Here is an 18,640-nt window from a genome sequence, read left to right on the forward strand (position 1 = left end):
TGAAGTTTCAAAGCACTGTGTTGTGATAAAGAAATCATGAGATGAGGGCAATGCCCCCAAATTTGTTTCAGTAAGAGCAAATATCCCAGTTTAACCTATCACCTGGTAGGGAAACTAATTAACTGCCTAGAGCAGTGCTTTGCCAAGGGCGGTGAAAAAAAAAATCCCATAAGCACAATGATTTGCTGGGGAATATGTCAATCACACTGCACTTGCCTAATTTATCTACCTGCAAATTTAAATAGAGCAGACACTGAAGGATGATATAGGATATGTTAAATGCCTTGATATCAGCTACTGTGTGTGTGTGTGCATAAATTATAAAATAAAGTATTGCCATAAATTTGTCTTTCAGTTTTGAGGGAAAAACTTTTCAGGCACACATTTGTATTCTGTAGAATTGCATTTTGGCTCTCACACTTTCTCAATATCTCTCAGTTGAAGGAGAAATGTGGAAAGATGGTTAATTCTGATTGGCTGTTTCCTTGATTTAATTGCCAATCAAAACCAACTAATCAGAGTTATCCTTCTTCATTCTGGCTTTTGTTCATTCACGTCAGGCTTTGTGTGCTCCTCTAAGATCATGATGGAAGGAGAGAGAGTTTATGCTGCTTTGTAGGTGAAGCGAGAGCTATAATAAATAAATATCCCCAAAACATATACCTAGCAACACACAACTAACTGTTCCTTCTTCTTATCTGAGTTGACCCATGAAAGAGTTTGTGTACACCAGCATCATAAGCTACTCATGAATGTCTTTTCCCAAAGCTAGTGAAATTTTGTGTTAAAAATATAACTGTCCTTATTTATTTATAAATGATCATGATAAATTCATAAAGTTGTCCGCCCCAACAACTTACAGTAACACTTTTATACTCATTGCCCTCCTATTAAACACAAGCACACTCACATTTATTGGTACTAAAAATTCACTGTTTTTTATGTATTTCATATATAAAACATCAGATTTATTTGCTGTGTATATATAATGCATAAAATATTTTTTCTCATTAAAATAATGATTGAATATTTTTTGCTTTATAAGGTTCATAGTGAATACATCTGGTGTTTATATATGTATACAATTTAATATGCAAATGTTTACAATTAATTAATTTGTTGCGTAGTTAAAAAAGTAAAAATCAAAAGTAATCTTTTTATTCATCTTCTACATTTGTTCAATGAAAACTAAAGTAATTTAGTAAATACTGATTTATACCACAAGATGGACGCAAGAATCACAGTTGCAGCAGAGCTGTCATCTTTAACACCCACTTGAGGGGGTCGTGGACCGCAGTTCGGAAACAATGGCACAGAAACACAGCAACCATGTGATGTTTTTCTTACTTATTGAACTAAAGGTGCCCCAAGGGTTTGGGTAATTTTCAACACAGTTGGCTGAAAAGCCTCAGTGCTTCAACAAGACTCATCTCCCCATCACTTTTATTAAACAGAAGAGCACAGTATTTGGTGAACAAATGACCATGTGTTTATTCTTTTAGTCACATCTTCCTCCTGGAGCCTATAGGACACACATCCTTTTAAACATCCACACAGATTCATAAATACCACGTTTGTCTGTGTGGCCACCATATTGGAGCGGTCACAACATTTACATTTAGGCATTTGGCAGACGCTCTTACATTTTTTTTTATCTCATTACACATCTGAGCAGTTGAGGGTTAAGGGCCTTGCTCAAGGGCCCAACAGTGGCAACTTGGTGGTTGTGGAGTTTGAACCTGGGATCTTCCGAACCGTAGTCCCAGGCTACATCTTTGTCATAAATCAAAAAGGCTAAAATTCTAAATATTTCATGGTAATGCCTATGCATAGATCAGCACTTGCATGCCACAGAGGAAGTTGTGGCTATTCAGGAGATGAATGTTTTGCATAGACCTGATTAGATCCACTAGTAACAGAAGTTAATTCCATTTTGACAAGTTTTTTTACAAACAAAATTTCATCAAAATTGGTTTTGTAAAGATGTAAAGTCAATTTTGTAAAGATGTCTGCATCTCTTAATCACATTGTTTACATGGCTTACCATGAGGTATCTCCATTTCTACATCTACATTTTTATACAGTCAATTGTGTTTTGTCTTTATGCATTTGACATCTCATTATTAATATTTCTCTGTGGCCGTAGACAAATTCATGACGTTCGAGAGTTAGGAATAACATAAACCAAGTGTTCGAAATACACACTGACTTTCGGAGGAGCCCTATTTTTGGATGTGGACAATAATGTCCAAGGCATGTTCCTAGACACACTATTATTACTACAGGGTCGGTGGTGGCTCAGTGTGTTAAGGCTCTGAGTTACTGATCTAACAAGAATAAATAATTTCCCTGTGCAGTACTGTAATGTATATGTGATGAATAAACTTAATAGAGTTTAATGCAGTCAGTAACTTAATTTTTTACAGTAACGTCAATATTTCATGTAGGCACAATACCAACAATATAAAATCACACATGAAGCTCAATAGCCTGATCAAAGCAAACAAAAAAAAAAAAAAATCTCTCTGCTTCTCACACACACCCGTTTAGCACTCATTGTTGTATTTGTTTTTATTGAATGAATATTGTCTGAATAGGCAGGGTTGTTTCCGTTTTGACGTTCTGACTATTCATAAATTGCCCAAAAGAAAATCATTGTTTTCCTAATTAATGACTTACAGTCTATTCAAATATCCTAGCCACTCATGATGAGGATTTCACTACATAAATCTAATAATTCAAGTGCATCACCTCCACACATGTATGAGCAGAGCAGGAATAGACACATAATTGTTTTAATTTGTGGAAGCTCAAAAAATGGAATGAAACCAGAAAACACAATAAAAACAAAAAATGACATTTACACTATTATTTCAGGAACTTACAGACAATAAAATATAACTGATAACACAAAAGTGGACATTTTGGGTGTGGGTGCAGGCTTTGCTTCCAACCAAACTGAAGACACACCTATTGAAATAAAGCCAAGAACAACTAATTAAACAGGTGGAACCAGGTGTGGCTTCTGCTTGTTTGAAATAAAAGCCTGCACTACACAAGCCCTTTCTGAGACCAGTTTGGCAGCCTTGCTTTGAAGGGAGCTCATGTAGGCTCATAAATATATATATATATATTTAAAAAAAACAACATTAATCCTGTATAATATGTAACTTATAATAATATATAATAAAAATAATATGTAAATAGAAATATACAGTATATTTCCCCCACTCATGCCATGCATTACAATCTTAGTTTGTATGTTGAGGAGACATTTTAGTGTAAATAGGCTTATTAATGATGAGACACTATGCCATAATCTTTTGTTAAAGAGTTGTCCAAACAAGTGCCATTTTACTAATGCATGAAAAATATTTAATTGGAATTCAAAGATAGCAAAATAATTTTAAAAATAATTAAATCCCTGGCCGCAGGGTTTCGCTAAGATGATAAGATGCCTCTCCTACCTCGCCTTGGCCTTTAATATTGCAATTGTTTATATAATATAATTACTCAAGCAACTAAATGTGAAAGAAAAATCTAGTGGAAAAAAAACTATTGTATCAGTTAGACCTACCTATTTTAGTGTATATATCTTAATCCTAAACTGAATAAAAATGAATCAGCTTTGCAGCAATGCTCCACGGCAAGCCTTGACAGCAGTTGTACACTCCCACACACAACACTGCCATCTTTATCCCTACAACTTTACCCATATAACCATTTTGCATAAACTTACATCTTTCTCCTGTCCAGACCTCTGTCTTCTGTCTGAAACAGCAATTTTTTGAACCACAGTTTAACTTCCTTTTCATTTCTTAATTTCCATTTTACTGCTGTGACCTACAGCAGTGAAGCAGTGACAGGAAAAAGGTCTCATGATTAAAACCCACATATTTCATTAACATACACCATGGGAAATGTGTATAAGGACATTACAAAAATCGAACACAGAGAGTGATTGTGGTGACGGGGCGTGGTCATTCTATGAAGGGAGTGAAGGTAAGGCGAGTGGCACGTCTCTCATGAGAACATGTCTAATGAGTGCTTCGTCAGCGGGTCAGTAGCAGCAGCAGCGCTGTGTAAATGGGGCATTCAGGTGAAGGACAGAGTGCAGCTCACCTGCGCCCTGAAAACGTTCGTTTCAGTGTTAAACAGCTTATGGACATTGCTGTTTTTTTTTTTTCACATTCACAGTGTTAGGAACTGAAAGGTATTTTTATTAGCATACCATAAAGGTCATAGAGTTTGTCCCTTAAAAATTCTGTACATAATTTGCAGCATATAATTTACTGTTGTCTAAAGTTTTATTGCTCAATCTTAACATACTTACAGTTTTTTTAAATACTTAAATTTTCACCATTTCTCATTTGTTATTAAAACCTGTTCTTGGTACTGTGTGTAAATGTGTGAATGAGTGGGTGTGCATGTGCCTACACTACGACTGTATATGACATCTACAGTTTGTCTCCCACATGCGTGTTAATGTGGTTCTGCTGTGAAGCAAGAAGAACGAGACAAGGCTTTTGAGTTTCTCATGCAAATCCACCCCCTTAAATGCCCCAGGGCCTGCACGCATACACACACACACACACACACACACACACACACACACACGCACACACAATTTATTTATGACTAGTTCTTAAAGAGTTATTGTTAAAGAAGGCAAATTATTTTGTTTTCTCCACCAGTCACCAGAATGCAAGAAACAAATGACAAAGTGTACTTTAGCTACTATATTTTTTTGTAATAAAAACCATTCAAAACTATAGGTAGGAGAGATATAGAGCTCATGCTATTGGCTAAAATTGTAGGAAACATCTGATAAGCTGCAAGGAATGCTGTTAAAGCATTCGTGAATTTGCGAACCTAATGACATCAAGGAAGTCTCAAAAATCCACACAGAAATTCAGGGATGATCACAAAAATCAGTCTGTAAACAAGAAAGAATTATTTGTGTCTGTGCACTGAGTAATGTAGACTGCCTAGCCAAAAGTCACCACCTGGGTTGACCCAAGCAGATAGTTAAGAGCCTTCCATTGGAAAATTACTGCAGTGGTTAATATGTTTCAACTGGCAACAAGTTTTTTTTTTAACCCTAACTGATGCACTGAGTGGCTTCTAATTTCTTAAACAACAATGCCAGAAGGCATATCCTGTGGCCATTGCGAAGAGTTTACGCTGTTTCTTTCAAATCAACCAAAGAAAACAACTAACCAAATTTTAGTTGTTTCAGAAACTCCTACTGAAACAACTAACATTTGGTTAACGCATCTTAAAACCTGGAAGAACCATCATCTTCAAAGCAGAAATGTAATCAAAAACAAATTTGAATGACCGTGACCAGAAATCACTTAAACTTTTTGTGAAATCAAATCGTAAAAAATAAAAAAAAACAGTAGAACTTACAGCTACAGTATGTTTAATAGTGTTTAAATGTTTAAAAGCAAGAGTATTTTCACACACACACAACGCAAAGAAAACTCAAGGGATTGTGCAAGAGAAAAAGTTAAAATATAATTTGAGCGAGCAGAAATACAATTTAAGTGTGCTTAAATGAGAGTTTGAGTGAGCAAAAAAAAAAAAAAAAAACTGAGCACAAAACACAGAAATTTAAACTCAGGTTTATAAACATAAATAAATAACAGCATTTTACTCTAACTCCCCCAAGTGAACTGATTGGCCTGTTCATGGCCAAGAAACATGTTTTGAGATGTAGCTGTAGTGCTTTTGACCAATATTGTTTCTTATCATTTAATATTATTAGTCTACTATAGTCTACATAATCACCAGGTGGGACTGGAGCATGTCACTGCCCTATTTTGTGCAAAATACATACGACATAAACACCATGATTTAAAGTCATTAAACTGCCCTCTTTGATGTGTACTATCCTATCCATTATTACACTGATCAGAGGAAGCAGCGTTTAAATCGTTACATTGAAGCAGCAGGAAACTAAACAGAAGCAAAAAACACTTATATTTGTGTGCACATACACACATGTATAAGTCCCTGAAAGAAGCTAGAATTTACTTCTTAGCCCGTAAATGAGAAAATTATTGGTTAGTTAATAGTGTGTCTTTTACACTGTGTGCGTGTGAGAAATAAATGTGATTGATATAGCATGTGGAAGTGTTGTCAAGAATATAAGTGAGCATGTAAATGCAGCATGATCTGAGTGCGGATAAATACATGTAACTGAATCATCATAATTTAGAAATTATATCACATGTATGATTCAGATGACCCTGTTCCAATCCTAGGGTGACCATTTGCCAAGTTCTATGGTTGATTTTATTCTTAAATCTATTTGTTGATATTTTGTGTTAGCAAGCCTTCAGCAAAAAATATTGGTAAATCTTTTATTACTTGTAAAGCAATTTGTTCTATTCCAGTGGATCAAGCCCAGGGCCTGTATTTACTAAGCATCTCAGAATGATGACTCTTCTCAGAGTGATGCAGTTTTGGTCCTACTTCTAGGAGTAAGAGTAAGAGCTATTTCTCAACATTCCTAAAGTAGGTAAGTACTACTACAGTATATTATAATTTTGAAAGAAAAATCTAAACCTAATGAGTAAACTCATTCTAGTCAAAAAAGCGATTAAACCAAAAACAAAATTAAGTCAAGTCCATATAAACAAATTGATGGTAAGCAAGCCTTGTTGGACAAAGCAGTTTTAAGCAAGGCAGAGCAAAGTGGAAGCACTGCCAAAAACAGTTTAAAAAGAACGGAAGTGTGCCAGAGAAGTTAAGTCTGAAACATTCATGAAAGAGCCAGGCAGAGTTTAAATTAATACTCTCAAAAACACATGGAGAACCCCAAAAGAAAGAAAGGTAATGCAGTTAAAGAAAAAGTAAGACAAAGCAGCAGCATTCCCTTTAGCATGGATCACAATAGCCAGTAGTTTCTGAAGAACTGAGATTTCTCACTAACCCAAAACTATGGTCCCATCCAAATGGTTTCTATTATATCGGAAAGAAAACGACAGAACAATGGAAAGAATACCATTACTAGGTGTATGAAAAAAAGATTTGTGCCAAAAAGAATTAAACAAAAATAAAAGAATTAAACCAAAATAAATTAATTGTGAATTAAATTAATAAAGTTTAAATATTACCATTAAAAACAAAACATACAATAATACTAGAGAATTGCAATTGCAAACTTTCAAGAAAAGTTTACTGGCAAGCTCAATTTTTTTTTCTGGGGAAAAGAGCATTATAATCTTTTTATTTATCACCACTTTATCAATCTTGATAGTAAGTTTACTTGTAAGTGCTCGAGGAGGTGTGTGTCTGTGTATGCTTAGCATTACATGAAATCTTTATAGCAAATTTCTTCTGTGGTGCAAAATCTTTTACTGTTATTGGGAATTATAAATACACGTTTATCGAGCATTGGCTTACCTTACTTATCTGGGTTGATACTTGTGAAGACATCCTTGTATAATGATGTATAATATAGTTTACATGAAATGGACAGATACATGTCATATTATGAATCACACAGAAAACAAAAACTATATTTATCTTCTGGGAGCATGTACCAAGCCTTTGTTAAAATAAACAGTGCATGAACGGCACAGTGTGGGGTTCATGCGACACCCCCTGTAGGCTGCCTTGATTAAATACAGCAATGAATGTGTTTCTAGTCCATTCAAGATTTTCTTTGCACAAAAACACAGACATTAAAATTACTTAGATGGTGGAAAAGTATTTACTGCTATAAGGAATTTTAAACACATTATAAAAATGCTTTTATTTTGGCCTCATCATTTTGCTCTTGGTCATAATACAGCACATTCATTTGAAAACCTCACTCACGCACTCTCACTTATCGTCTATACCGCTTTATCCTGTACTCCTATCCCAGAAGACCTAGGGCACAAGAACATGCAAACTCCATGCACACAGAGACGGGAATCAACCCTGGCCGGGAATCGAACATGAACGCTGGAGGTACAAGGCGACAGTGCTAATCAATACACCACCATGCTGAACTTTGAAAACCTAAAAAAAATTAATTAAATAAAATGGTGCCATGAAAATTTGTCCACTTCCTGTTTGTTACACTTAAATAATTGAGATCAAAAAACAAATTGTAATATTGCACAAAAATAATGTGTAATATACAATAATTACAGTTCATGAACTTTAGAGCCGATCAGAGGTCTTTTTCAGTTTAATTCAATTCAATTTTATTTTATTTGTAAAAAGCACTAGTCATACTGTAGAACTAAAAATTATGAACATAAATTAGACAATGTGAGGAAAATAACTAATTATAACTATCAGTCAGTCTGTCTGATGAATAATCTGGGGGCAATGGTGGCAAGGCATCCTTAGATGACAAGAGGAAAAAGATTTTTGATAATATTCATACCAAGGTAATACACAGCTGCATATCATGTAAGAGAAAGGCCATCCAGAGCTTCTATAGTATGTGTTCCGAAAGCTTCCTTCTAGCTGCATGTGGTCTTAGTACTAGTACTGTACTTCTGTCTTCCTGCCCAGGTTTTAAGCAGTGCTTTCTGTTACCAGACATGACTGATTTATGTAACTGTATCCAGGCGGACTAGCTTTATTTTTTGTCACATTCTAATTCCATTTAATCCACATTTCTGTTAAACTCAGTATAACTCCTGATCAATGCTCTCATTGGCAGTAAGAGCATTAGATGTAGGGAATCTAATATTTAACAGTCCCACCTTCAGGTCAGAAATGATGGCTGTACATTCGGTGTGGTCTAATTTTATACTGGTTAGATAACAAACTATTTCAGAGTCTTTCTACATTTTTGGTTTAAAAAAGGAAACAGACACAGTCTTGATGTGGTGAAACCTGAGTGAGTAACCTGTGCAGGTAACAAACAGGTTTAGCCTGTTTGTCTACTCCCTGGACTGGGCTCCAGATAGTCACAGATTAACTACAGTAGGACTGTTCTGTGAATTTGTGGTATACTGCAAGAAATGAGAGCTGAGTGGGATGGATACCGTTCCACCCTAACAGGCCCGCTTTCCATCAAAAGTAGTTTAATTATCTATAAAGCCCACATTGCTTTCAGAGCACATTCTGGACATCTAGCAGAAATCATCTAACATGAATAAACATCCTGAACAAGCTAAATGTTTGCCAAGGCAAGCATTTAATGTACCTTAGTTAGGGCTTTGTATATATATTTCCACATAGATTTGGCATGGATGGATTCCAGTTGCTGTATTTAGACAGAGAAATTATTCGAAAAAATCAGAAAACCAGCAGGAGAGAAAAATTAAAACAGCAATAAAATAAAATTTTAAAAAAGCGCAAAACTTTAAATATAAATGGTGATAAAGCAGTATGATTAAAATGCAGATACAAGCAAGAAACCCATGGCAAATCATTCAAAAACAGAAACTACTGTACATCACAAAAAATTACAATTTTGTTTCTCCTAAGCCGAGGTGAAATGCATCTGAGATCGTCTCGGGTACAGAAGTGGTTTGATACTAGCAATGCAACAGTTTAGCTGATTTCCTGAGAATGGTGTGCATGTTCGGTCTTGACTCCAGCCTCACTCCATTCCTTGTGAAGCTTTCCCAAGTTCTTGAATTGGCTTTGCTTGGCAATCTTCTTAAGGCTGAGCACCTTTGCCTTTCACAATTTTCTCTTCTATGCATTTTTTTTTATGAACAAACTACTACAGTAGGTTCTACATTTGTTCATTTAACCAAATATTTGGTATGCTATATTTAATATTTTTGACACTGTGTATATAATTTTGACCCTATATTGATATGAGCCTGTGCATTTAATCCTTGGGGTTTTATTCAATCAAAGATGTACAGTACTATGCAAATAAATCATGTAGTTTAAAAGGAAATTAGCTAATAAATTTTATTGAGCCTCCTGCAGAACCACTATTATTGTACCTGCTCCTTTTTGCATGCAGCGTCTGTTTTGTTTTGTGTCTAAAAAGTGTTCACTTATATAATATGCTGCTTTCTTTTCTTGCATACAAATATTTAAAAAACTTTTAATATCAAACTTTAAATTTTGTGGTGGAATACTGATGTGTGAAAATCAGAAATGTTTTGCACTGACTCAATAATAAAGTCATAAAATAAAAAAAATCTATGACAAAGTAAAAAAAAAGAACACTGGGTGCCTTAAACTTTAGCACAGTACTGTATATTGTGCTGTATATTGTATTTTAAAATGAATCACTGAAATATAAGCTGCCATTTTAAAATGCTGTGTTTTAGGTTAGTTTACAGTAAATAAAAAAAAATATTAGAAAAAGTGTTTAAGGTGTCGTTGGGTCAGTTGGATTCTAATACCGTAAGTCACATAACGAGGCTTTTTTTTAATAATTAACTAGTGCATCTATAAAATATTATTAAGTTCAACAGCATACTAAATGCTCATTGATAAACATACTGCACAAGCTCTGTCACAAAAAGTATTTTTTTTTTTGGGTTGCCTAAAAGGATATTTTAATAAACTCGGTGTCATTCACTGTTACCAAAATGTCTCTCTCCTCCCTCATCTCTGCCTAACCACAATTTCCTCACAACTCCTAACCAATTAGGACACCTTCAGAGCTTTCCTACATTTTGGTGGGGGCAGGAATGATTTCCTATTTTAATAATGTCTATGAATTGCTCTTATTCATACTCCTAAAATTGCATCACTCTGAAAATTTTTGGCCACTCAGGAGATATTTCCTTCTGTGATACACTTAGTAAATACAGGCCCTGGATTATGTTTTGTGCTGAAAATTCTTTGTTAACCTTGCTTTGCACCAAGATACAGCACACAAAAAAGACACTCCAAAATTTTTAATTTATACAGTATCAATCTATTTGGTCTCTATTACAGTTCCCCAAAACAGATTTATTTGAACCTAAATTCACATTTTATGAATTGACATGAAATGAAAAAAATATGTCAAGTCTAAATATGGCTTTATTTTAAATTAATTTCATTGTTCACAAATTGAAAAAAAAAAAAAGTAGTTAAAAAAAATCCTAACAATTCCAAGTTTACAAGCAATTTGTGGTTGGACCCCCTAAATAACATGTGTATTTTTCTTATTTAATTGAATTTAATAATGTCCATTACATTTATTAATGAAAAAAAAAACATTCTGGGATTGCAAAAACTGTTTATTTTGTATATTTTTATATTTGCTGTATAATGTTCAAAAACTAAATTCTAACTTTCCATTTCTATTGTGTAAAGTCAGTAATTTTTAAAGATTCTTTTCTCTATAAGAAAAGTCTTCTGATTGATGTAACACATACATTGTGCAAAAATTAGACCATCTTTTTGAAAAGTGTTAACCACTTATTTATATTACCCAAATCATTTGATCTACAGTACAAAAAGATGATCCAACTTAGATTTTAAGGAGATTTGGTGCCTGAAGCTTTAAACTTTTATTCCCTCTATAGACTTAACTTTTCCAGCACCCAGTTTGTCCACGAGAGTACACATTTCCTTGTCTGCAACATCATTTAACTGCCATTCGAATTTCACTCCTGCAAAACATAAAGTTCAAATATAAAAGACATCTGCTTTATGCACAACACAAGTAATTTTTTTAATAATTGTTTACAGATAGATTATTTCTAGGGATGTAACAGTATTGTAAATACCCTCGTACTGAAATGTAAAAAAATTTCCATAATACTGTGGTCGCATGACTCGATAAAGCGACAGATCTTCTGAGAAAATTTTGCTCAGGAGAATGGAATTGGAAATTGTAGGTCCCGCCACCTCCCGTTCGCACCATTCGCCTAAGCAAACTTTTCTTAGAAGACATGTCGTTTTATCGAATCATTTCGGTTTCTCTTTAAAAAGAAACGAGAGAGGGAAAAAAAATCCTGTCAGAATAAGTGAGTGAATGAGGTGAATGTTCTCAAATACTCATTCAGCACATGGGCCAGCTGCAATAAGTAGGCTGCTATTTTAATTTTTTCTGTTTTGAAGAATACTAATACGAAACTTTAGTTTTTTTAAATGGTTAAATAATTTTTTGTTATTAAAATAAAAAAATGGAAGTTCCTATTTCAAAGTTTACAGATAGATGGCTAATTTGTATGCCATTGATATGTTCAGTGTTCATGTATACTGTTTAATAAACACTGCTGGCACTCTTTTCGAGTCTCTTAGTTTTGTTTTTCCTGTAAATTATTTAATAAATACCGTACCGTGCCATTCATACCGAGGTATTACTGTACCGTGAAGTTTTGATACCATTACATTCCTAATTATTTCACTTATAATTTATTATATAACAATTCCAGTGGGTCAGAAGTTGACTGGGCCTTAAAACAAAAATACTTTAATATTACAAAATACTGTACTTGATGAAAAACAACTTCCCAGCATCTAGCCAAGGTAAGAATTATCTGAAGGCGTTAGGCTCAATCAATGTCAATAAAGAGGTTTTACCTCAAGATTCAAGTCATTCAGTACAGTTACATGCACAGTTAAATTGAGTTATGGTTATAGCTCAACTAGGCCACTTAATTGGACTACTGTCCTTGTTCCATTATACTAGCACATTATGGCAATCTATTTAGTGATCAAAGTATGTCACGCCGATAGGTGGCAACATTTATTTTATATTACACACCAAGTTAGCTAGCATCAAACTGGTAGCATGTGAAAACATGGGCAACTTTGTTCACCTCTGTACATCCCTTGTGTTTATGATGTTATCTCAAGGCAGATGACACCACCTTATTGTTAACAGTTTTTTCTGCTCCGACCTAGTCATATGCGCAAGGATTAGCTTGACTCCCAACCACATTATCTGGGTGTGCTAGTCTCACTTTAAGAAGTTTGATTTAGTACGATTCCACTCAGACTAACATTTACATTTGTTTCTGGTTTTAGTCAGACCAACACAAACATCATGTAAATATAATGATTAATTTAAATGTTTCTTTATATCTAATATATCTATTAATGGAATTAATTATTATGTATTATTATTATGTTTGTTCAATTACTTCTGAGCTTTAAACCTAGATGGTTTTGTATTTAAAAAAATCTACTATTTAAAGATATATATTTAATATATATACTGTATATATATAAAAAAAGAAAACACAAATACTAACCAGTGAATTTGCTCTTCAAGGATACTTTTGAGCTTGCGCTGACCATTTTCTTTTTCAGGGGTGCATCTTCAGGAGCCCTGGACAAAAAATATAATGGAAATGTGTAAGTTCATCAGATCTTATAAAGATGTATGCAATTAATACATTTATCATTCACATTTGTAAGAACACATTTGCACATTTTACATAGTTATTCAAATAGTCCAATCACATGCCACCAAAAAATGCATTAAATCTTAGTGATTTAAGCCATGGTTGTTTAATACATGTATTTCAGAAACTACCCTGGGAATTTGACAAAGAACAGTCTTTGGAGTTTATACAGAATGGTGTAAAAAAAACAAAAACAAAAAACATACAACCTAACCAAACAATGTCTGTGTCAGCAGGTAAAACATCGTGTTGATGGGAGGGATCAGAGAAGAATGACCAAAGTGGTCTGAGACACTGAGCACCATAACCTTGTTTTTAAATTAGCAAAAAGCTGAGTCAATAATGACACAGTCTTCTAAGTCTAAACATTAAATACATTTAATAAATGAAATTGAAGAAAAGCTTTTGTAAACTCAAGACTATAATCACTGTGCTTTTTAAATTAGACTTAAATACAATTAACATTTCCATAGTAAATCAATCAGAAACTACCAGTCAAATGTTTGGACATACCTTCTCACTTCATGGTCTTTCCTGATTTTTATTTTTGTCTACACTGTAAAGCAATGCTGAAGGCATCCACAATATGCTATTTTATTTTCTCCTTTGAACAGTTGATTTTCAGATGGGTCTGCTACTTGTGCTCTGTAAAGCCTTTATAATGGCTTTAATATAATGTGCTGCTAATTAGTGATTTTTGAGGTTCGTAACTCTAAATGAACTTCTTCTCTGCAGCAGAGGTAAGTTTTGCTCTTGCTTTCCTGGGATGGTCTACATGAGAGCCAGTTTCATCATGGTGATTGATGGGTTTTGCAAATGCACTTGATAATACTGTTCTTGCGAGAATACAGTTCTGAAGAGCTGACCTTCGTATCTTATCTAATGCCATATGTGTTATTTCACAGTTTTGAAAAAAACATCCAGTATTGTTCTAGATTGTATTGACTGGTAATGTATATTTTTTATGTTGTCTAAATAAATGTAAATAAACTGCTCAATCTATCTACACCAACTATCGACTACATCAAAACCATCTGCTTAATATTCTGGCCCCTTTCTTCTGGCAAAATATCTCTGACCTTCTCCAAGGATCAGATTTGATTCTCCAGCACATTCCCCATATGCTTAATTGGATTGAGATCTGGGGAATTTATATTCTTCCTCAATCCATTCCTGAACAATTTTTATCTTATCTTTCTGAAAGTGGCCATTGCCATTGATAATACCATTGACAGAAAGGCTCTTACTTGTTAAAAGACAAATCCACATAAACATCAGGACCCAAGGTTTTCCTTGTGGAATGTTGCCCAGAGCATCACATTGCCTCTATTGGCCTGCTTTTTTCCCATAGTGCATCATAGATTTATCTCTTACTGAGGTAAGTGATGTACCGTATACACATAATGCAAACATACAAGTCAATTAAGCAAACTGGAAGGCATTGTGTGTTCTGACACTTCATAAGTAACATTAATGTTTTCAGGAATTTGTGGAACATTAGTCCTTTTGTAGGATTAGATTGGTTAGCCTTTGCTTCCCATCCCCATCAATAAGCCCTGGGCTTCCATGACCCTGACCACTTTTGCTACATGCTAACCACTGCATACTGGAAACATTCCACAAGACCTGCAGTTTTGAAGATGCTCCGGCCCACTCATCTAGCCTTTACAATTTTTGCTCATGTTAAAGTCACTTGATCTTATCTGGACCATTTTTCCTGCTCCAACACAAAAACATCAAGAACTGAATGTCCACTTGCTGCCTAATATTTCACTGCTTGATGGATGAACAGTGTACTGAGATAATGAACATTATTCATGTCACTTGCCAATGGTTTTAATGCTGTGGCTGATCAGTACGTCTACTGTATCTCTTTCACTTAATTACTCTCCAGCAGTGGTAACTAATACTAATACAATCTTTGTTGATATGTCTCTCCACTTGGTGCCAAAACTGTTTTAGAACTGGTGATTTTAGTGGCTAGGGCTAAAGAGTGTGCAACTGTACTCCAAGTACCATGTGGTTTTTTAAAAAAGTGCATGATTGACTATTATGACTAATCAAATGCAGAGGATGTAGTTAATATCTTGTGCAGTGTAGAGTCAATGGAAAACGTGTGTGTGTGTGTGTGTGTGTGTGTGTGTGTGTGTGTGTGTGTGTGTATTTTGGGTGTTTAAAGGTTGTAATTATGTACCAATAGATGAAGATCAGGTCCTCCTTTTGACTTTCCTTAGTCTCATAGTTGCAGTCATACAGGCCATAGCAACAGTCTTTCGGCGGGAGCATACTGACAACCTTTTGGAAGACATTTTGTACACCCTCGACATCTTTGACCTTCAGTGAGGATTTGTGGTCGACAATAATGCTCTTTTGGTCTTCACTTAGGCACATCAGCAATAGTTTGTAGCGTTCCTTTTCATCAGTACCATGAGAGCGCACTTTCATATTATTATAGACTTGGACCACCTCATCACTTATAAGCACACCAGAGGCCTGAACAAAAAGAAAAGAGACATATTGCATCATGGATTATAATATGTAGGGGAAAGAGAAATCAAGTTAATGAATGACAACAATGTAATCTAATCTTCTGCACTGCTTGCCAAAAAAAAGTCGCCATTAGGAATTAAATAAACAAATACTTAAGAGCCGATAATTACTGCTTGGAATTAGGAATGTGTGCGTGAGTTTGCATTTAGCTTTCATCCAACAGTTTGGCTTAATCTGTTCAAATTAGAAGTCTGGGCGTATCTACATAGTAGACTGGAGTTTTTGGTGTCTCTGTGCACTTAGTTTTTGAGTAAAAACGCTAGCATAGTTGCTAAAAGAAAAACAACGCACAGCCCTCTACTGAGTGCTTTTCCCAAGAGCAGGTTAATCCAAAGCCAGAGGTTTAAGTGGTGTGATTTTTACACCATTACTGGTAACATCACCAGGGCTGCAGACTGTGTTGCTAGACGATAAGTGTCATGAAAAAGTATTTGCCCCTTCCTGTTTTTTTTTTTTTTTTGGAAGGTTTAACAAATGTTTCAGATTATAATATAAATTTTAATATAATTGTATATTACTTAATATTACACAAAGATAAACAGATAAACACAAGATGCAATTTTTAAAATAATTCTTTTATTTATCAGTAAAGAAAGCTGTCCAAACCTACATATTGGTTTGATCGCTTTTTACATCACTAGTCTTCGATGGACAATGCACATTTTCATAATTGTTTTTACATTTAGCTTATCTTAGAAATAGAAAGTTATCTATTAAAGTTCTACTGAGAGCAACAGTATCACAGAGTCTGGCCTGTGAGAGGCATGCACTAGGGCAATCAGAGTTTAATGGCAATGTTGTATCGGTAGCATGTAATAAACAAAACCTAAATCAGTCTTCCACTCACTCATTGATATGTCTATTTGTGCTTTGCACTTATACATTAATGATATGTAATAAAGGAGGCTCTTGAGGACCGAGCGTTCATGAGCACCTACACAAGTGAGCTTTGTACAAAAATATAATCTGAAATAAGTAAGCAGCAAAAGCAACATATGTTAAATATTGAAATTAAGAACATTTCCGCATGCACAGTTTAAGAAGAGCTCACAGAAGTGGAACTAAATAGCTGTGTGTGGCCAGGGAAAAAAAACACTTGATTGTGTGATATATCTGGAAAAAAAGTAAAAAAATAAATAAATAAAATAAGGATTAAAATTGACCAGAGCAATGGGCACATCAGGTTAAGAAGCACATAAACGATAAAGAATGATAAACCCATAATGCATAGTGCCCACTGTACACACCTCTGGAGGCAGTGTTATAATTTGTGGTTGCTTCATTCGGTCAGGTTTGGCTTAGTGGAAATAAAATATGTCAGCTAACTACCTAAACTAAATTACCAGGCTATTACATCCTCCTGGTGGCATAGGCACATTGCACATCTTGTACAACACTGCTATTTGTTGATCGTAATTTGTGCTGGAAGCATGAGGAGTCATTTCACACACAATTGACTACCCTTGATGTAAATAAATGTTGCGACTTTCATCAGGTTGTTGAAATAATGATACATATGCATTCCATAATTATTCCATATTCCACATTATTTCAACAACCTGATGAAAGTTGCAACATAGCTATTATTTTAAATAGGAAACTTTCACAATACTAGTTTGGTTTGATCTTTAACAAAGTCAGCTTAATCTATTTGTTAAATCTTTATTAAAACTACTATGTAGGAAAAAAGATGTTAATTTATTAAAATATCTTTATAAAAAAAAAAACTAAATTATCAAAGTTAACAAAATTAAAACAAAATGATCAAACTAGGGCTGAAAAGAAACAAGGAAGTACAACCGAAAAAGCAGTGTGACATGGCGTAAGGTTGTTGAAATAATGCCACGGTGAATGCACTTCATAACCAACCAACAGAATATTAGTGTACAACTTTTTTTGGCTTTAGCAGCGTACATTGCACATTTCACCACATGGTCACAACTTGATCTGACAACCAACCTAAAAACATACTGCCTGTTCCTAATATCACAATTCAGCATTTTTTTTTTTTTTTTTTGGTATAGTTGACAGAGATTCCGCTATTAGTTTAAAGAAGAAACTTACATAGTACAAATTTGGTTTGTACTTTAAAACAGTCTGTGTAATCTATTCATCTATTTATGAAACAGATGTAAATAAAATTAAATATTTGTAAAAAAAAAAAAAAAACACAAAAGAGTTTACAATAATATTTTATAGAATTTCAATTGACAACAAAACGATCTAACTAAAGTTGAAGCCAAACAAGGAAGTACAACCGAAAAAAAATTCTACATACATCAAAAATTAAAATAGAAGAAAAAAACACCTCTTTTATTATAACTTTTTTAAGAACACAATTTAATCAGTAACTTCTTTTTTCTTTTTCTTTTTTTTTTACATCAAGTGGTAGGTAGGTCTTTAGCTCCACATTCCTTTTTAATGAGAGCAGGTCAGAACTAGCAGACGGTCACACCTTAACTCACCCATGTACATGCAGTTAATTTCACGGCACATTTTATCACAAGAATATATAATATCATAATATCGCAAATATACAATTTATATTTAGCTTTCCACTGCTTTTATGGCTTCATAATTTCAGTTTTGTTTTGTTTTTTGCACTGGGAGCAATTTTTTTTCTTTTTGTTTTCAAAAAACATTCTAAAACCTACTTATGTAGAGAAAACAATACTACTTACCATGTCTAATACGTCTCCTTTTTACGGAATGGACTGAAAAAACAAGTGACTGCTGCAAACAATGGTGGACTGCAGAAAAGTGGTGGACAGTGCAAAGAGCAAAGAGCTCAACGAGGGAGTGAAGGAATGAACACACCT

At 34.3% G+C, this 18,640-nt stretch overlaps 1 protein-coding gene across 1 annotated transcript; it reads right to left on the minus strand.

The window, feature by feature from the left end:
• Nucleotides 1-11,000: 11,000 nt before the first annotated feature.
• Nucleotides 11,001-18,640, minus strand: cfl1l (cofilin 1 (non-muscle), like). Its single transcript, XM_053501452.1, has 4 exons — nt 18,503-18,640; nt 15,466-15,764; nt 13,119-13,195; nt 11,001-11,528 (listed from the first exon to the last, which is right to left on the minus strand). The coding sequence occupies exons 1-4, from the start codon at nt 18,503-18,505 to the stop codon at nt 11,419-11,421; spliced, it is 489 nt and encodes a 162-aa protein (XP_053357427.1). The 5' UTR covers nt 18,506-18,640; the 3' UTR covers nt 11,001-11,418.

The sequence above is a fragment of the Clarias gariepinus genome, chromosome 8, assembly GCF_024256425.1.
Source record: "Clarias gariepinus isolate MV-2021 ecotype Netherlands chromosome 8, CGAR_prim_01v2, whole genome shotgun sequence".
In the NCBI taxonomy this organism is placed as follows: Eukaryota; Metazoa; Chordata; class Actinopteri; order Siluriformes; family Clariidae; genus Clarias; species Clarias gariepinus.

Excerpts from the sequence above, each read along its gene's own strand:
- cfl1l (XM_053501452.1), bottom strand. Across the intron at positions 13,196-15,465 it reads GACCTGATCTTCATCTATTG|GGCTCCTGAAGATGCACCCC; the intron begins GTACATAATTAC and ends TTTTTTGTCCAG. Across the intron at positions 11,529-13,118 it reads CTTGAAGAGCAAATTCACTG|GAGTGAAATTCGAATGGCAG; the intron begins GTTAGTATTTGT and ends TATGTTTTGCAG.